General features: G+C 47.0%; 1 protein-coding gene across 3 annotated transcripts in view; it reads left to right on the top strand.

Moving 5' to 3' along the window:
- LOC140394270 (dynein axonemal assembly factor 8) overlaps positions 1–21,347 on the top strand; it is a 120,220-nt gene that overhangs the window by 96,694 nt on the left and 2,179 nt on the right. For all 3 annotated transcript variants that reach the window (XM_072481328.1, XM_072481330.1, XM_072481329.1), the window contains 6 exons: positions 1,981–2,176; positions 10,483–10,577; positions 10,926–11,046; positions 12,100–12,311; positions 15,766–15,851; positions 18,396–18,465. In XM_072481328.1, the coding sequence (XP_072337429.1) occupies positions 1,981–2,176; positions 10,483–10,577; positions 10,926–11,046; positions 12,100–12,311; positions 15,766–15,851; positions 18,396–18,465 (780 nt within the window). The remainder of the gene's footprint in view (positions 1–1,980; positions 2,177–10,482; positions 10,578–10,925; positions 11,047–12,099; positions 12,312–15,765; positions 15,852–18,395; positions 18,466–21,347) is intronic.

The following is a 21,347-nucleotide window of genomic DNA, read 5'->3' on the forward strand; positions in this document are numbered from 1 at the left end:
GTTTTGGTGAAGGCTTTGGGAGCGAGGTGAGGTGAATTCTGATCTGAATCCACAATTCTCTCACAGTTGGATGGTTATAAAAGAGTAACGATATTTAAAGCAGAGCAGTCTTGTCTCGGAACAAGGAAAATGCTGAAACATGCCAGGTGAACCAGCTTTTTTAAGTCATTCAGCCAGAGTCTGAAGGAGTTCCAACAGGAGCCAAATCTGCTTTATAATGCAAGTATTACTCTATGCCATGCTGATTTTAAGATAGAGTGAGAGCTGTATGTTTATTTTCTTGTTGATTAATGGGAAATTGAGGAGTAGGGTTTCCTAGATGATGGATTGGCTTTAGAAAGTCTAGAAAGCTGTTCTTTTTGAGTGTGAAGTCAAAGAGTTTAAGATTGTATTCATAATAAAGTTTTGTTTAAAAAAGCAACAAATCCCTATTTCTTCATGTAATAATTCCTGTTGCGAATCAGTCTTCCACACAGTCTTACAAATAAACTAAAACAACGGCTTTTGGTTCCGTATCCTAGCCACTGTTGTGGTCTAGTTTGGAATCTTGCCTGAATGTTGCCCAGGTCTCGCTGCATATGAACACAGACTGCTTCAGTATCTGAGGAGTCACAAATGGTGCAATCATCATCAAATATCCCCACTTTTTACTTTATGATGGAGGGAAGGCCATCGATGAAGCAGCTGAAAATGTTTGGGCCTCGGAACTCCTGGGACTGAGATTATTGACCTCCAACAATCATCCTCTGTGTTAGTTATGACTCACCACGGAGAATTTCCCCCTGATTCCCATTGACCTGAGGTTTGGCAGGGATTCTTGATGTCATACACAGTCAAATGCTGCCTTGATATCAAGGGCTGTCATTCTCAGCTCGCCTCTTGAGTTCAGCTCTTTGTCTATACTTGGAGTAAGTCTGTAATGAGTGCAAGAGCTGAGTGGCCGTTGGTTGGTTGGGGAGTTTTGTGGGATTGTTGTAAATTGTAAAACTTTGAAAATTTGTCGAATAAAAATAGTTTGAAGAAAAGAGCTGAGTGGCCCTGTCAGAACGGAAAATTAGGGCGAAATTCTCCGGTATCGGTGCGATGTCCGCCGACTGGCGCCCAAAACGGTGCAATTCAGTCGGGCATCGCGCCGCCCCAAAGTTGCGGAATGCTCCGCATCTTGGGGGGCCGAGCCCCAACCTTAAGGGGCTAGGCCCGCGCCGGACGAATTTCCGCCCCGCCAGCTGGCGGAAAAGGCCTTTGGTGCCCTGCCAGCTGGCGCGGAAATGACATCTCCGGGCGGCGCATGCGCGGGAGCGTTAGCGGCCGCTGACGGCATTCCCGCGCATGCACAGTGGAGGGAGTCTCTTCCGCCTCCGCCATGGTGGAGACCGTGGCGAAGGCGGAAGGAAAAGAGTTCCCCCACGGCACAGACCCGCCCGCGGATTGGTGGGCCCCGATCGCGGGCCAGGCCACCATGGGGGCACCCCCCGGGGCCAGATCACCCCGCCCCCCCCCCAGGACCCCGGAGCCTGCCCGCGCCGCCTTGTCCCGCCGGTAACGTAGGTGGTTTAATCTACGCCGGCTGGCCAGGCATTTTAGCAGCGGGACTTCATCCCATCCGGACCGGAGAATCGCGGGGGGGGCCCGCCAACCGGCGCGGCTTGATTCCCACCCCCGCCGAATATCCGGTGCCGGAGAATTCGGCAACCGGCCAGGGGCGGGATTCACGCCAGCCGCCGGCGATTCTCCGACCCGGCGGGGGGTCGGAGAATCTCGCCCTGAGTGTCAGTGAGATGGTTATTGCTGTGCAAGATAGCACTGCCGACAACCCCTTCAATTGCTTTGCTGATGATTGAGAGTAGACTAATGGGGCAGTAGTTAGCCAGGTTGGATTTGTCCTGCGTTTTGTGGACATTTTTTGAATGGTACACTTCACCTTTGGTGTCCTGTGCTCAACACTGACTCTTGATCTGCAATTGCTGAACATTTTTCCAGGATCCACGACTGGTGAAATGCAGTATTGATTCCCTGACCTCGGGTGCTTCTGTCATTTTGTGTGTTCAACGAGATAATGCTGTGAAAAAGCTGCTTGACTTGCTCGGTCCTGAAGATCCAGGGGAGGCCAGAGGCCTGAACCAGTTCCTATGGAGAGCTCTCTGTGGAACAGACATAGTCCATAATGGCTTATATGGTAAGTCATTTAACACATTAGTACTATCCATTTACTAAATGTGTATAATGAATAAGTTGTGGATCTTGTTTTGCTGCTGTAATTTAAGAAACATTTGTGACATCGACTGCTCCAGCATTCAGCTTTTGTAGAATCCGTAATGACAGCAGCTGAGTGAAAGCCGTGTAAGCCAGATTTCAGATTGAAATTTATCTCAATTTAATATAATTTTTTTTGTATGTAGAAACGAGGTGGGATAGCTACTGAACTCAAAAGCACAGAACTCCAGTGATAACTTTTAACAATTTAAGAATTAAAATGTTCATTAAAAGGAAAGATAAAACTTAAACAAACAAGATAAACAATACACAGTGACAAAATAACCTCCAAGAATGTTTTACCAAAGGTACACAATGCAACTATATTTTTGGCAACCAGTCCTTATAGATTCTAAACTGAAAAATCCAGGAAATATTACCCGAATAAAATGTTGCCTTTTCACTGCAAACATAAGTACAATCTACGACTTCCCAGAACCAAAACACGCAATATGGTTTTCCACAGGCAGATTCAAACAAACTGCTTCTCAGGACAAATATCCTCCTGGCCTAAGACGCGTTGTTATCTTCAGTTAAAAATCTTTTGTAACCAAAACAAAGGAGTTGGTCTTCAGTGGCTCCAGAGCAACTCACTACAGCTGAAAACCTGTTCTCATAAATACATTTTTCCACCCCCACAACCCAAAGATGTGCAGGTTAGGTAGATTCGCCACGCTAAATTGCCCCTTAATTGGAAAAAAATAATTTTTTTAAAAAAATAATTTATTTTTTAAAAAATAAATACATTTTTCCTTCCATTTTTATTCTCCATTCACAAGCCCCTTTAAACTTAGGTTCCCTAAATATTAAAACCTTTCATGTTCCTATGTTACCTCTAATTTAGATAAATAAAATTTAAAATGTCTGCCTCTGTTTACACACAAATCTCCTGTAATATGCAGATGTTCCTTGTCACCTTCGAACCTTTTGAAATGCAATAGCTACACATCAATTTCAACATTTAACTCCAAATGTACATTTCAAATTTACTGTATTTACTTGTATCTTAAAATGTACCATAATGCCTCCTTACAAATTAAAGACATAACACTTTATTACTCTTTCATCGCTTAGACTCCACAGACATTTTGAACTCCTTTGATTAACCTTGGACACAAACAGACAGAGATTTCCTTAGCCACACAGAATATATACACAATGAAAAAAATGTAGAAGTATACACATATCATCGCAAATTTTAGAACGTTTACAGCACAGAATAAAGCCATTTGCTCCTTCGTGTACATGCCAGCTCTCTGCCAGAGAAACTCACCTAGTCCCACCCTTGCCCCCACACCCCACCGCCTTTTATTTACCCTTGACCCTGCAAAGTTTTCTTTTCAAATAAATATCTAATTCTCTTTTCAAAGCCTCACCTGAATCTGTCTCCACCACAATCTCAGTCAATGCAAATCCTAATCACTCGGTGCATAAAATAAGTTTTACTTCATGTTGCCGATGCTTCATTTGCCAATCACCTTGAATCATTGCCCCTGGTCCTTGATCCTTCCACCAACAAGAAGAGATTCTCCCTATAGACTCTGTACGGACACGTCATAATTTTGAACACCTCTATCAAATCCCCACTTCCTCTTCTCCGCGAAGAACAGCTCAGTGCTGGGCCAACACACTGCAATTTATAGGGCGAACCAGCTGACCAGTAGATGTTACGATCTTGTCCGTCATCCAACGGAAATGAGCAACCCACCCAACGCATCCCACAGACTCCATGAGGTCTGTGTTAGAGGGCACAATTAAGCTCATGGTAAAAATCAGCAGTTGCAAGTATGACAATTTTGCAGAATTTAGTACGGTGTTTCGTATTTTTTTAATAAATGTTTTTATTCCAAACGTAGCTCAGCAGAGAACTCATATAAACCACAGAACAATCAAATGTAGTGCAAACAGTTTGTCATTTTCCTGAGGAGAGAAGAAAAAAGGGAAGTCCAAAACTCCCAAGTCTCCCCGCTGCCGACAGCAACGCCCACCCCCCCCCCCCCCCCCCCCCCCCTCCCCAACACACACACACACACACACAGCTTCTGGCTACGGGTATCTCCTCCCTGGATCGGGACATGACCACATGTAACAGTCGCCTGATATAGGCCGTCAACTGTTTGCCCTTTACAAAGCCGATCTGGTGCTCTGCAATCACCTCTGGCAAGCAACCCTCTCGCCACTTTGCCAGAACCTTGGCCAGCAATTTCGCATCGGTATTCAGTTGGGACATGGCTTTGTATGACCCACACTCCACCAGGTCTTTTGTCTTTTTTCAGGATCAGTGAAATTGACATCTGTGCTAACATGGGTGGCAAAACCCCCTGGGACAGTGAGTCTTTGAACACCCCCAGTAAATGAGGCACCAACCCTGTCTTGGTACCTTCCCCGACTGTATAGAGCTGATATCCTCCATAGCCCCCTCCAGTCCCAACGGTGCCTCCAGTCCCTGCCCCCTTGTCCCCTATACCCTCGGAAAATTGAGCCTGTCCAGGAATCGCTTCTTACCCAAGTTCCTCTCCAGTGGCTCAGATTTGTATAGCCTCCAGTAGAAAGCCCCAAAAGCTCCATTGATCTCCAGAGCCATGACCAGCTGGCCCCTTCATCCCTAACCTGAACTATCTCCCTTGTGACTGCCTGCCTCCTCAGCTGGTGAGCCAGCAGGCGGCTGGCCGTGGCAACATACTCGTAAATGGTCCCTCATGAGCGACAGAGTTGGTTCACCACCTTCCCGTGTAGTCTTTTTCTTTCCGCTAACAACTCCGTCATCGGGGCTTTGGAATACTGCCTTTCCACATCCAGAATGGAGCCAATCAACCTATGTCTGTCCGCTCTCTCTCCCTATCCCTGTGGGCTTTGTATGAGATCACTATGTATCTGATCACTGCCTCCAGTGCCTCCCAGAGTACAGAGGGCGAAACCTCCCCATTCTTTTTGTTTCTTTTCTGTTTATAAATTTAGAGTACCCAATTCATTTTTCCAATTAAGGGGCAATTTAGTGTGGCCAATCCACCTACACTGCACATCTTTTGGATTGTGGGGGTGAGACCCACGCAGACACGGGGAGAATGTGCAAACTCAGTTCGGACAGTGACCTGGGGCCGGGATTGAGCCAGGTCCTCGGCGCCCTGAGGCAGCAGTGCTAACCACTGTGCCACCGCGCTGCCCGAAACCTCCCCATTCTTTTTTTTAAATTTAAAGAACCCAATTCATTTTTTTTCCTATTAAGGGGCAATTTAGTGTGGCCAATCCACCTAGCCTGCACATCTTTGGGTTATGGGGGCGAAACCCACGCAAACACTGGTGAATGTGGATCTCCACACGACAGTGACCCAAGGCCGGAATCAAACCTGGGACCTCAGCGCCGCGAGGCAGCTGTGCTAACCACTGCAGCACCGTGCTGCCCTAACCTCCCCAGTCTGATTGTCATTCACATAATTTCCTTTGACTGAGGCTATCTTCTCACAGAAGCCCTTGTCTGCAAGGAGTGCAGTATTCAGCCTCCAAGGAGGGCACTGGGTCCAACTCGACTCCAATCTCGCATTCACAGAATGTGACACGTGATCTGAAATTACATTGAATATTCAGCCCCCATCACTCCTAGAAGCACCAATTTCCCCACCGTATCACAACGAAATCTATCAGGGAGTACACCTGATGTATGTGAGAGAAGAAAGAGAAGTCCCACTCTCTCGGATAACAACCTCTGAGTCACGTCCGAGCGGCATCAATGTGACCTACTCCCCACATACAGTAAACACCATTTGCATATCATTAGTGGGCTTGGTCCGGTATTCTCTGGGGCCTCAGCGATGCTCCGCCTCCGCTGGGGGGAATTCCTGACGGCGAGTTTTACTTGTGGTTTAAAAATCGGGAAACGGGCGCCGTGGCAATTGCCGCGACCTGAAAGGCAGTCATCTTTCTGCGCACCCCACTGACCGCCCACCGTGACCCCTGTTCGTGCAGAGTGCCACAGCTGTATGGGTGCCCCACCTCCCCAGCCAACACTCACCAGCCCCCACCCCAACCGGCTGCCACTCGCCAGCTGGACAGGATGCAGCCCACCAAAGGGCAGCAGCCACAGTAGCCCCTCCAGGAGTGTGCCGGATGGGGGCTGCAGAGTGTACCACTTGCATAGGTAGCACCAGCCAATGGTACACCTGGCAGCAGAGACAGACCAATGGGGCCAGGGGTGCGGAGGGCAGGGTGCCTGGGGGAACAACCTGGGGTGGGTGTGGGAATGGGGGAGGAGGGGAGAGGAAATGCAGGGGTGGGGCTGCAGTGCAAACCGGGGCCACTGTGTATACCGGTAGCACGGGAGGACGTACCATTCTAACATGTCTGACTCACCCCCGACAGACAATGGACTTCGGAATTCAGCCAGGAATGGTGGCCTTCATTCTACTCGCCGAAGTTCTGGAAGACGCACTGAGGCTGTACGAGCTGTAGCTGCTTGAGGAGGACCCTGCAGCAGAAGAGCCTGCCACAGAGGAACAGGAACCAGCCATGTGAGGATGGAGAGCCGGCGACCCAGCACACCGAAGAGGAGGAGGTGGGAAGGAGGCACTGCATGTGGCCATGTGTGTACCAGCAGCGCCAGTCATTTGAGGACCTACCGGACCGGGCGTGCCGTCGAAAATTCCAGCTGAGCAGAGGGACAGTGTGATATATCTATCAGACCATGGCACACCTGGCACTGTGGGGAATGAGAGAGGGCACCAATTCCGGTGGCCATCGAGGTGACGGTCGCCCTGACATTTTACGCAATGGTGTCCTTCCAGGTGCTGAGTGGGGACATGTCCAGAATCTCTCAGTCCTCAGTGCACAGGTGCATCCGCACCAGATCTGAGGCCCTGGACTGGAGTCGCTGGTGCCGAAATCGCGTTCAGCGACCGGCCGGAGAATCCGAAGTCCCGATGGAATACGGGGCGGAGCTGCTTTCGCGGCGCTTCGCACCCTCCAAAGCAGCGTACTCCAGGAGTACGCCGCGTCACGAATCAATGCCTCAGGATGTTGCCTGAGACTTGCCCTCGATGCTCCGCCCCAACCGGCCGAGTTCCTGACAGCGTGAGACACGTGTGGTCTCACCCGACTCGGCATGGTGATTGCGGACTCAGTCCAGCACCGCCAGAGTCAGGGGAGGACCTATCCGCGGGCATGGGGGGGGGGATATTATTCGGGTCTGTGGAGCGGTGGTCCGGGGCACGGGAGCCGGCTGAAGGGGGGGGGGACTATTTTGCGGGCCAGATCCGCGAGCGACCAGCGCCATGTTGCACGGTGCGGGCCATATCGGCAGCTAGAGCCAGGTGCTGTACGCTGCCACGCTGTTAGCCCCCAGCAAAACGGGGAATCTGTGGCCGTTTTGCACCATTTTTTCTGATGTAGAACGCCATCGTTCCCACCCCAGTGTGGGTACGCAGCCCCAGAATCACAGAATCCAGCTGCCTATATCCCAGTTACTATATCAAATTTAATGTGGAGCGAGTCCACCAGGATGCCCGGGCAGCAGTGTTTGCCGACATCGTCAAGATTCCCCAGGTCCAGGAGTTGATCGGCAGGATGCATGTTGTCTACAAGCACCAGTCCATGACAGGCAGGTCTTCACAAACCAAAAGGGATTGCACTCGATGAACGTTAAGCCGGGTGTGACCATGAGCTGCACATCATGCGTGTCTTCGCCCGATACCCGGGGAATGTGGATGACACCTTCATCCTGACACACTCGAAGGTTCCTGACCTCTGCGACGCACACCCCCAGCTAAGGGGTTGGCTCCTGGATGACAGGGGTTATCCACTGCGGCCGTGGCTGATGATGCCTATCTGGAAGCCACAGACCGACGCGGCGACCAGTTACAGCGATGCCCATGCAGCGACCAGGGGTGTGATCAAGCGGTGCTTTGGCATCCTGAAGATGCGGTTCAGCTGTTTGGACTGCTCTTGAGTGGCCTCCCAGTATAGTGCCAGGATAGTCTCCTACATCGTGGTGGCCTGCTGCATCCTCCACAACATCGTGCAGCAGAGGGGTGTCATGGTGGAGGAGGGGAGATAAACGGCACCCCCTCCCATGAACACCCACCCAGCACAGCCCCCCCCCCCCCCCCACTCCCTCACCTATCGCACTATGGGGTGCGGGCCCTGGGTAGCAGTAACAGTGGATCTGACCCATTGGATGGAGGATGAGGACAACCCCCTCTGGCATGAGCTCTGGTGCTCCGCATCGTTTGAAAACATCTGACTCCTGCCCATGGTAGCACTTGCCATTGTCCACCTTGGTGATCCCTCCATATGTGCTGGCCATTCCACCAGACGGTCCCATCGAGTCCTTGAGGCGAGGGTGGCTGGGAAAGAGGAATGGGGTGGGACACCAGAACGGTGACTGCTGTCTGAATCAGGTCCCTGGGCCTAGTCCACCCCAAATGTTTGCCCATTGCCCCCACCCCCTGCGCCCCCTCTGCGACCAGCCCATTCCTCACACCCATCAAGTACGACTCCAAGCTCCAAGTTCATCCGTTTACCTGTTATACTTCGCGTTCAAACAAACCCACTTCAGACCACCAGACCCGCTGTGTTCAGCAACTTCTCCCTGCCTGCTCTTCCTCTTAGACTTTACTGGCCTTAGTCTCTAGCTCTCCCTCATTACTTTACTTGCTGACACTAGTTAAAACCCTCCCGAAATGCTAGCAAACCTCGTAGCCAGGATATTGATGCCCCTCCAGCTTATGTTCAACCCATTCTTCTTATATGGGTCTCAGCTGCCTTGGAAGATATGTTAAACCCCCCCTCCTACACCAGCTCTTCAGCCATGTGTTTTGCTGCACTATCTTCCAATTCGTTTTTTTAAACTTTTATAAATTTAGAGTACCCACTTCATTTTTTCCAATTAAGGGGCAATTTAGTGTGGCCAATCCACCCACCCTGCAATCTTTGGGTTATGGAGGACAAAACCCACGCAAACAAGGGGAGAATGAGCAAACTCCACACGGACAGTGACCCAGAGCCAGAATCGGACCTGGGACCTCGGCGCCGTGAGGCAGCAATGCTAACCACTGTGCCATCGTGCTGTTCCCTATCTTCCTATTCTTTGCCTCACTGTCACATGGCACAGGGAGTAATCCTAGAGGTCTTGTTTTTTAACTTACTACCTAACTCCCTGAACTCCCTCTGCAGGACCTTGTCACTCTTCCTGCCTATGTCGTTAGTGCCAATGTGTACCACGACCTCTGATGTTCACCCTCGCAATTAAGAATGTCTCGTGCCCGTTCAGAGACATCCTTGACCCTGGTACCATGGAGGTACCATCTTGGAGTCTCTGTCACGGCCACAGAAGCGCCTGCCTATCTGTGCCCCTGACTATAGAGTCCCTATAACTACTGCTCTTTTGCGTGTTGACCCTGCTGAACAACAGAGCCAGCCGTGATGCCACCGTTCTGACTGCTGGTGGTTTCCCCTGATAGGCCAGTGTCCTAAAAGGTATACTTGTTGGAGAGGGGATTCCTGCACTGACTGCATGTCCCTTCTTGTGGTCACCCATTAATCTGCCTGCATCTTGGGTGTAACCATGTCTCTTAAACTCCTGCCGATGAGGCTTCCCACCACGTGGATACACCTAAGAACATCCAACTGCTGCTGTAACCAAGCTGCAATTGGGTACACTTTCTGCAGATGTAGTTGTCCAGAACACTTGAAGCGTCGCTGATTTCCCACATCTCACAGGTGAAACACTTTACCCCGCTGACTGACTTTCTAGCGCTAAGTAATTAATTTAAAAATAAATACTTTTGGAAAGAGTTCCTTTCAAGAGCAGATCCAGTACACTTCTGCATAACCTAACAGCATTTTGTAAATCTGCTGTTCAACTTAAAATATTGTAGCAGAGTACAAAACAACAGACAGACCCGGCTCTTCCCATTAATTGCGTAATCTGTATCCCACTAAGATGTCCATGACCTGTTTAGCTAGGACTAAATAGCAGTCCCTCATAAATTATTTATTCTCCAGGGAGTCTCCAGCAATCAACGATATTCCATTCGACCTTTATCTGTAATCAGATAAGTAGTTAGAACGAATCATGACCTCTCCTTTTACAACTCCTTAATTACAGCTTTAGAAGGCATACTATCTGTATGTATTTCAACCCGGGATTTTGAATAATATTACTGCCACAAATATGAAATATAACAGCTAAGAATTTATACATTCATGACACTCTGTGTCTAATTCTTTCCTTTACAGGTTCCTCGTCCTTTGTGACAGCGATCCGGGATGTGAAGACATTTTTCCCAGACGGACTTTGCTGTGAAGAGTCACAAATGATGCAGGATGAGCAGGTAAAACCTAACATTTGCTCTGAAGAAATATGTTCAAGATGCCCCATTATTTTGTAAAGATGTATGTACATTTAGCATTTGATGTCTGTGTCATGCCCTATGTAACTCAGTGTGACATCTCATGATGTGAAAAATGGGAAATGATCCAAACACATTCGGGCTAAAAATCCCTTGTTTTTTTCCAAGACCATTGGAGTAAGCTGAGGGAGCTCCTAAATTGGGGCTCTGGCGTCATTTAGAACACAGAATGGCATCAGGTGATACCCTTGGATGGCAACAGTGCTCCTTTAACTCCCCCTCAGCTGTCATGTTAATGCATTCCTCAAATATCCAATTTTCTGTTTGCAGATTGACAGTAACAGAAAGGACTGGCTCATCAACCCTGAGTTCCCCAAAAAACACAAGCTGGTCAGGTCTTTAACTCTCACCCATTTGGATTCAGGAGCGACCACATGGCAGAAGCAGCAAGGTAATCCTTAATAAATGTACTAGCCTGAATAAGAGCTCCAAATTTTCAGTCCCAGCCACAATATTAGGACCCTTCCCAGCAAATAATAATAATCACTATTAGTGTCACAAGTAGGCTTACATTAACACTGCAATGAGGTTACTATGAAAATCCTTTAGACGACACATTATAGCGCCTGTTCAGGTACTCTGAGGAAGAATTCAGAATGCCCAATTTACCTAACAAACACTTCTATCGGCAATTGTGGGAGGAAACCGAAGCACCCAGAGGAAACCCACACAGACACGGGGAGAACCTGCAGACTCCACACAGACAGTGATCCAAGCCGGGAATCGAACCTGGGACCCTGGCGCTGTAAAACAACTGTGCTACCTTCAAATTATTTACCTTTTATACTAATTTCCACAAAAGGATTATTGATGCTGCCAACCAACCCTGGTCATTAACCATATCAGCCTCCTTCACAGTAGCAGTCTGAACTACAGCCCTTCCCTCAGTGACAATACCATCTTGTTTCACAACCCCTCTATCAACAACAGTACCAGCTAATAATAATACCAACCTGTACCACAGCACCTTCCCTCAAAAACACTACCAGCCAGTATTGCAAAGAATGTTGCCTGTGAATGAGGGTGAGAACTATAGTGAGGAACCCACACTTGGGAATTGTGTATGTTAGATTGATGAAGACTTTTGCCTGACATCATTAAAAAACTCATCTGCCCATGTCTTACCTTGCAGCGTCCCATTCCCCTATTCCCTCTCCACTCACTGACCTGCATTGGCTCCCAGTCAAGCAATGTCTGAGTTTATAATTCTCATTCTTGTTTTCAAACCTCTCCATGGCTTTTCCCCTCTCTATCTCTGTAATTTCCTCCATCCCCAATAATCCTCTGAGCTGTCAGAGCTCCTCTAATTCTGTCTTCCTGTGCACCCCTGATCTTATTCCCAGGTCTCCCATTGTCTGAAGTTGGAATATCATATTTGAAATCTCAATTTCCTAACAATGAGTCAGATTTAGTCTACTGTACTCTCTTTTTCTTTATCCCACAGACCTGCTGCTGCCCAGGCCATTGTGCCAGACCATGTGCCTGCTTCTGCCCTCTCCACTCATCAGGAGGTTCCACCACCCACCGTACATTGACGTACTGGACCAGCTGGGAAGCTGTGGTTATCGGCTGATGGGGGCAAGGATGAGCATTCTGGATCAATCACAGGCTCAGCATGTGGCAAAGCTCATTAATGTGGACAACACCTCAACTATAGTATGCCATTTTCAATAATCCTCTCAGGGGCATTCACATGAATACTGAGCACATTTTATACTCTGAACTTGTGCTGTATTCTAATTAATGATTGAAAAGTTGCTAGGAAATACATTTGCAATTTGCTTACACTCACCTTGCTGGAACTGCCTGTGTAGAATTACCAGGCCTTTGTGCAATTGAACAGTGTGTAAGAAAGGAAGTGAGGAAATAAGTGAAAATAGTCAAACAGTAATCACAGAGGAGCTTTACGGAAAGACTATGATTTCCACTGTGTTTCTCATTACTGCCTCATCTCCATTGCATCGATCAGGCAACATTTCATAGAATTACATAGAATCTGTAACACAGAAACAGGCCATTCGGCCTCCCCAGTCTATGCTGATGTTTATGCACCATTTAAACATCCTACAATCCTTCCTCATCTAAACATATCATCAGCATATCCTTCTATTCCAGATTTCCTGAAGTTATTTTCCAAAATGACCCCATTTTAAAGTAAATGAGCACAACTCCAGATATCAACAAAAACAAAACTGCAATAAAACAACATTCTGTATGTAATTATTAAAATTCACGTATTATAGATCAACATAAAAATATGAAAATTTGTGATGAAAATCCCGAGCCCTTGGTAATTCGTCTGTCAGTGGTTGTTAAATCTGCATCTGTTTCCATCACCGGAGCTCTGAGATGCTTCTCTGGAAAACCTCTGTCATATTTATATAGATTCATAGTTATGTCAGAGCATGCCTAATCAAAGCTGCCGCAGCCAATCAAAATATCCATTGTCAGGAGTTCTACTTGTACAAAGAACAAAGAAAAGTACAGTACGGGAGCAGGTCCTTTGGCCCTCCAAGCCTGTGCCGATCATGATGCCCTAACAAAAAACAAAACCTCCTGCCCTTACTCGATCTGCATCCCTCTAAAGAACAAAGAAAAGTTAGGATTGGCTATTTCCCACTGCCAGGTACAAGGGGTGGGGGATTTCTTTTGACCCCATTTACTGTTCTGTAACCCCAATTAGAGTCATGACTCACAGAACAGTAGTTCCCAAACTATTACTTTCTCCTTCAGTTGCTTATCTAGTTTATCCCTTATCTATGTTATTTGCCACAACCTGTGGTCGCGAGTTCCACATTCTCATCGTCTAGGAAACACGTTTGTAATTTGCTTATACTCGCCACACTGGAACTGCCTGTGTAGAATACCAGGCCTTTGTGCAATTGAACAGTGTGTAAGAAAGGAAGTGAGGAAATAGGTTTCTTCTGAATTTTGAATTTGATTTCTTGGTGATTATTTTAAACTAATGACCTTTAGTTGTGCTCACAAGTGGAAACATTCTGCATCCAATCTATAAGACGTTTCATAATTCTGAAGACTTCCATTAGGTCACCTCATCCTTCTCTTTGAATGAAAAACAGGATCCAGCCTATCAATCATTTCTTGTTAGTTATAACCTTGTATTTCTGGTATCAAGGGGTCAGCAGAGTGGCCGGGGATTACAAGGGGGAGTAGGGAACACCAGGTGTCGCTGTATGCAGATGACATGTTACTGTTCGTCTCAGACCTGTTGGAGTTTATGGGGAGAATTGTGGGCCTACTGGAGAAGGTTCTGGGCCTTCTCGGGCTATAAGTTGAATGTGGGAAAAAGCGAGGTATTTCCGGTGAACGAGGTGGGTCCGGGAGCCAATTTAGGGGTGTTGTCATTTAGGGTAGCCAGGGATAGGTTCAGGTACCGGGGGGTCCAGGTAACGGATGAGTGGGCGATGAGGCATAAATGGAACTTAAAGTTGATGGAGGAGGTAAAGGAGGACTTTAGGACATGGGACACGCTACTCCTGACATTGGCGGGGAGGGTCCAAGTGGCGAAAATGACCGTCATGTCCAGGTTCCTATTTGTATTCCAGACTCTTCCGATCTTCATTCCTAAGGCCTTTTTTCGGAAGCTGTGTACAGCGATCTCGGAGTTTATATGGGCAGGGAAGGTACCTAGGGTAAAGAGGGCACTGCTACAGAGGCAGAGGAAGAAAGAGGGGTTAGTGTTTACCAAATCTGCTGCATTATTATTGGGTGGCGAATGTGGAGAATGTGAGGTGGTGGGAAGGAGAGAGGTTAGAATGGGTGAGGATAGAGGAGGAGTCCAGTAGAGGGAGCAGGAGGGAGCGCAAGTGGTGAGGATCAAGGAGAAATGGGAGGAAGAGTTGGGGTGGGGGGGAAGATAGGATGGGAGTGTGTTGTGAGGTGTTGCGCAGGGTGAATTCGACCTCTTTGTGTGCGAGGATGAGCTTGGTACAGTTTAAGGTGGTACACAGGGAGTACATGACTCGAGCGAGAATGAATGGGTTCTTCCAGGGAGTGTGAGAAGTGTGGGTGAGGACCAACGGACCATGTACACGTGTTCTGGGGCTGCGAGAAGTTGGAGTGGTATTGGAAGGGGATGTTCAGGACGGCAGCAAGGATTGTGGCGGTAGAGGCCGTGCCGAACCCTATGGTGGCGATTTTTGGGGTATCGGAAATGCCAGAGCTGATGTAGGGGAGGAAGGCCAATGTGGTGCTCTTCGCCTGTCTGGTTGCCCGGTGAACGATTTTGCTGGAATGGCGGTCGACAATGCCTCCCGGCAGCCTGGCTAGGGGAACTGTACAACTTCCTCCGGTTGGAGAAGTTTAAGTTTGAATTGAGGGGATCAGCAGAGGACTTTGAGACACAGTGGGGACTGTTCACAACCATGTTTGAGGAATTGTTCATTGTGGGGGTGGGGGGGGGGATGAGGTAGGGGAGGGGGAGAGGGGGTGAACAGGGGATAAAAACGTCTACAAACTGTAAATCATGAGATGTGTAGAATATTCTCCGACTTATTTCTGTTTTTGTACTTTTGAATATGTTTGGAATAAAATACATCTATTAACAGGAACAGACACTGAGCCAGGCAGTACATAAGGTTGGGTAGTTCACCCCAAGCTGTATTACACATTTAAAAAAAATTAATTTGTGGATGTGGGCGTCGCTGGTTAGGTCAGCATTTATTGCCCATTCCTAGTTACCCTTTAGAAGGTGGTGGTTGTGAGCTGCCTTCTTGAACTGCTGCAGTTCTTCAGGTATAGGTACATCCACAGTGCTGTTACGGAGAGAGTTCCAGGATTTGGCCCCAGTGACAGTGAAGGAACAGCAATATATTTCCAGGTCAGGGTGGTGAGTGACGTGGAGAGGAACCTCCTGTTGGTAGTGTTCCCAGGATATTTGCTGCTCCTGTCCTTCTAGATGATAGTGATCATGTGGGTTTGGAAGGTGTTGTCTAAGGTTTTCTCCCTTTGTCTATTTTTATCTACCTATTCATGCATACTCTGTTCTAGAGATGTGTAGGGTAGCAGTGTAGCACTGTGCAGTTATGTGTATCTTTATTTCATGTTATCTCTTTGTCGGATATCTATACCTGTGATTTTTTTTTCCCAGTGCTCACTGCTCACTAGTGGTCCTTGCCTAATGCTGGCTTTGGAGAGAGATAACGGAGTCTGCTGCTTTAGTACACTGCTGACTAGGTGAGTAAATTTGTCACAACCTTAGTTGTATACTTCTAAATATACCTTATATACCTGTAAATATACCTCATAAATATACCTTAGGATACTTCAATAGAAAGGTGAATACGGAAACAAAGGGGAGGATTCTGCAAGATGAGTACATTTCCATTTGTCAAAAATAAAAATAAAAATTAGTAGTGTAATTCGTTCAATATTTCGTATAGGCCCAAAAATTCCAGCCTCCTAATCAGGGCATTTGGTCCATCATATTCATGCAGGCTTTCTGGAAGCACAACTCGGTTAGTCCCATTACCATGCCCTTTCCCCATAGCCCTGCATTGATTTTCACTTTGGATGATTATCCAATACCTTTTTGAAAACCATGATTGAATCAGTTTGAACCACATACTCAGACAGTGGGCATCATTCTCCGACCCCCCGCCGGGTTGGAGAATCGCCGGGGGCTGCCGTGAATCCCGCCCCCGCCGGTTGCCGAAGTCTCTGGTACTGGATATTCAGCGGTGGCGGGAATCGGGCCGCGCCGGTTGGCGGGCCCCCACGCTGGATTCTCCGGCCCGGATGGGCCGAAGTCTCGCCGATAAATTGCCTGTCCCGCCGGCGTGGATTAAACCACCTTTTGAACGGCGGGACAAGGCGGCGTGGGCGGGCTCCGGGGTCCTGGGGAGGGGGGCGGGGCGATCTGGCCCCGGGAGGTGCCCCCACGGTGGCCTGGCCCACGATCGGGGCCCACCGATCCCTTCCGCCTCCGCCACGGTCTCCACCATGGCAGAGGCGGAAAAGACTCCCTCCACTGCCATGCGCGGGAAACTGTCAGCGGCCGCTGACGCTCCCGCGCATGCGCCGCCCCGATATGTCATTTCCGCGCCAGCTGGCGGGGCAACAAAGGCCGTTTCCGCCAGCTGGCAGGGCGGAAATCCCTCCGGCGTCGGCCTAGTCCCTCAATGTTGGGGCTCGGCCCCCAAAGATGCGGAACATTCCGCACCTTTGGGGCGGCGCGATGCCCGTCTGATTGGCGCCGTTTTGGGCGCCAGTCGGCGGACATCGCGCCGTTTGGGGAGAATTTCGCCCAGTATGTTCCAGATCCTAAACACTTCCTGCAATTTAAACCTTTTTTCTCTCATCTAACCTGGGATTCTTTTGCCATTCACCTTAATCAGTGTCCTCTGGTTCTGAATCCTTCCATCAATAGGAACAGTTTCTCCCATCTACACTGTCAGACCCCTTGTGATTTTGCACGCCTCTATCAAATCTTCTCTCAACTTGCTCCTCTCTTAGAACAGTGCCACTTTCTCCAATCTGTACTCATAATGGAAGTTCTCATAAATTCTTGTAAATCCTTTTTCTGCACCCTCTTCAAAGCCTTCACACCTTTCTTAAAGTGTAGCACCCAGAACTGGACACACTATTCCAGCTAAGGGGCCAAATAGAGCAGCAGCAAAACCTGCTTCCACCCACAAAGTCACACCCGCAGAAGCTCTAAGTTTGCTTTAGTGTGAATGTTCCCTCATTTAAGATTGTAATTTCAGATGGATGTATGACCCGACTTCACCCGGGAATGCTGTTAATGTAGCCTAATAGTTTCTAGCACAGGCAGTTGCTCTCACTGATTCATTGAGGTTCAAGATAAGATAACCTCTCCACCCTCCCAAAGTGCAATTGTTCTGAACCTTCTATAGTTGCAGCAACTCACTTCCATTTGTTATTTTGTTTATCTGCCATTCTCCAGAATGTCTTGCTGCAATGTCCAGGGCTGGGCTCATTTTCGCATTGTTAATTTATCTTATAACAGAATCACTAGCCTCATGACTCCTTTCTTCTTCTAATTTCCTCATATTGTTCCAAACCAGGCATAACTAATAACTCTCTCCCACTACCCCAAAAAATCAAAGGATGACTTACATAGGAACCAGTTGTCAATTTGGGACTCAACTGGGCAGAGACTGCATTGAGCTCACCCCTCCAAATATACCTGGCTGTTCAAAGGGCAACCAGAAGGTTTTTAATCACTGTTGTGGGGCTAGGAGGACCAGGGATACCACACAAATAATATGGCCTGCTATCACATTGGAATCACCCCCACCCCGCGCCCCCATCCAAGTCGAGTCGGGATATGGGTCTCCAAATACTGAATCGGCAAGCTGTGATGTGAGGTCCTTTTGCCACCTTTCCACCACATGGTATCCCCAGCCCAGCCCTGAACATGATGTAAGCCAGCAATCAGCACTACTGGCAGCTGACCATAACAATAGTTCAAATCTGTCCCAGTACTTTTACACCAGCAAAATAGCTAAAACATCAACATAAGAGAAGTGGGCTTATGTGCTGCAGGAAGTATTGTAGGGCCTACATCTGATTTTCCCAATGTCCGACGTGGACTTCTTGTACTTAAAGAATAATAATTATAATTTGTGTTCTCAAACATTCTCGAGTATAGGAAGACGAAAAAAAATGCAAACGTTTAGAGAGATGTCTAATTCTTTTCATGCATAATTTAAATGCATATGATAGAATTCCCAAATCAATTCCCCCTGTCTATTTCAGCCTTCCTTGGGAAAAACTGGAGCTTGAGGATTGCCTGCAGTATTTCATCTACCCAAAGAGTGAGCCACAGGCAAGTACTCAGTGCAGCAGCTCCCTGCACGCTGCCCCTCACATGTTACACTCATCCACTTTGTAGAACATTCACGCAATTTGTTCTGTTCTTTTTGATAATGATGTAAAATATGTTCACTGATGGATATTATATTTTAGGTAAAATCACAAAAGCCTTCGCTACTTTAACCATTGTTTGTGGGGTGGGACAGTCATTCTCTATCTAAACACAGTAACCTAATTTGAATCAAAAATTAGACACAATCTAACTTCCTTTAATCTATTCTAATTTTCAAACAATCGCAAAGGAAGCTCAGTTCCATTTTCAGTATAGTGGCAGAAATTCTATGGTTTTAAATGGCCAAAGCAATGATTTCTAGATCTGCCTATATAACCATGTGCATTATAACCATAATGCACATGAAAATTTCTTCCTGAATTTCGGTCCTGTAGCTTACAACATCTTGTATTTATAGTGCATCATTAATCTAATTAAATGTCCCAAGGTGCTTCACTAGATCATTATAAAGCAAAATTTGACATTGATGCACACAAGGAGATATAGGGCAAATGACAAAAAGCTTGGACGGAGAAGTAGATTTTAAGGGGTGCCTTAAGGGAATTCCATTGTTATGGGCCTCGGAAGTTGCTTGGCCACCAATGTTGGAGCAATTAAAATTGGGGATTCTCAAGAGATCAGAATTAGATGAGAACAGACATCTCGGAGGGTTATGAAGCTGGAGGAAATTACAGAGTTAGGAAGGGGTGACACCATGGGGGGAGTTGGAGATGAGGCTGAGTATTTTAAAATTGGGCTATTGCTTAACCAGAAACTAATGTGAACACAAGGCTGTTGATGGGTGACTGGCTCTTGGTGTGAGTCAGGACATGGGCAGCAGAGTTTCAGATTGCTTCACGTTTACAGAAGGTAGAATAGAAACATAGAAAATTTAAAGCACAGATGGAGGCTTTTCAGTCCATCGGTGTCTGTGTCAGCCATAAAAGAGAAAACTAGCTTAATCCCACTTACCAGATTTTGGTCCAAAACCCTATAGGTTACAGCATTTCAAGTGCATATATCCAAGTACTTTTCAAATGTTATGAGGGTTTCGGCCTCTAGCACCATTTCAGGGAGGGAATTCCAGATCCCGCTACCCTCTGAATGAAAAAGATTCTCCTCAATTCCCCTTTATTTCTCCTGCCAATTATTTTAGATCTATAACCCATGGTTGGTCACTCCTTTGCTAATGGAATTGGGTCCTTCCTATCCACTCTATCCTGGGCCATGCACAATATTATACACCTCAATTAAATCTTCCCCCAACTGCAAAGAAAAGCCAACCTATCCAAACTTTCTCAAAATTAAAATTCTCTATCCATTGCAACATCCTCATAAATCTTCTCTGTACCCTGGTTGACCAGACCTGCACGCTGTACTCTAGCTGATGGCCTTACTAATGTTTTGTGTAGTCCTAGCATAACTTTCCTACTGTTAAAGGCAAATATCGCCTATCTGGCTTTTTAGCCACCTTACCTACCTGACCTATCTTCAGGGAGGTGTAGACACGCTCTCCAACATCCCTCTTTTTTCCTCTGGATCTCAGTAATTTACCATTTATTTTTGCCGCATTAAACATCACAGACCAAATGGCTTAATTACAAGTTATTTATTTATTTATTATAATTTTAGAGTACCCAATTAATTTCTTTTCCAATTGAAGGATAATTTAGCATGGCCAATCCACCTGCCCTGCACATCTTTGGGTTGTGGGGGTGAGACCCACGGGGAGAATGTGCAAACTGCACACGGACAGTGACCCAGGGCCAGGATTGAACCCGGGTTCTCGGCGCATTAGGCAGCAGTGCTAATCAGTGCGCCACCGTGCCACCCTTCTCATTACAAGTTTAAGTTACATTTTTTTTCTCTTCTTGGTCCTACTCTTTCCTTAATCATCCTCTTACTGTTTTTCTATTTATAAAATACCTTCAGGTTTTTCTTTATTTTATTGTCGATATTTTTCATGTCCTTTCTTTGATTTATTTTACCCTGCATTTTCTATATTCCTCCTGCTTTCTGCAGTATTGAACTCTTGGTATCTGACATTTCCCTTTTTGTCTTATCCATTCTGTATGCTCTTTGGCATCCAGAGGGTTCTAGATTTGGGAGTTCCACCCTTTGTCATTGTGGGAAAATGTTTGTTCTCAATTCCCATTATCTCCTCCTTGAATACGTCTCACTGCTCTGAGACTGATTTACCTTCAAGTAGCTATATCCAGTCCACATTTTCTAAATCATATCATAGCTTAGTAAAATTGGCCTTTCCCCAATTTAAATCTTTTGCACTTTGTCTTTCTTTCTGCTTTTCTAAACTACTCTGGTTCTAATCAGATTATTACTGCTACCAAATGTTCTTCCAATGGCACCTCTTCTACCTGCCTAGCTTCATTTCTTAAAACTAAGTCCAAATTGCCCCTTCTCTATGTGAGGCTTATGACATAGACACCAAAAAGCTCTTGTGAATATTGTAAGAATTCGACACCCCTGTGCCTTTTGCACCGAGACTGTACCCCTGTGTCAACGCTTGCAGACAGGTTGAGAAGGACAATGGATTGTTTACCTTTGTCACAGTCAGAATCTGGTCCTTGGAGAACATGAGGGAGGAAAGAAGGTTGAGAATGGTGAAAGTTCAGGTCTAGGGCAGTGGGATCGTTAGAGGAAGTTTGGTCTGGTGGGACTAATGCAAGGGAGAGACATGGGAGAGGCAGCTGTTCAGTTGCTCTTGATCTTAGAGATAAATAACTCCATAGGTCCACATACTTGTTGGTGAAGGTGGAGGGGACAGGAAAAAAGGGTTTTAGAAAATGATTTGCACCAGAGAAAGAAGCCAGAAGTTATTTTTG

Source organism: Scyliorhinus torazame, chromosome 17 (assembly GCF_047496885.1).
Source record: "Scyliorhinus torazame isolate Kashiwa2021f chromosome 17, sScyTor2.1, whole genome shotgun sequence".
NCBI classification, from domain to species: Eukaryota; Metazoa; Chordata; class Chondrichthyes; order Carcharhiniformes; family Scyliorhinidae; genus Scyliorhinus; species Scyliorhinus torazame.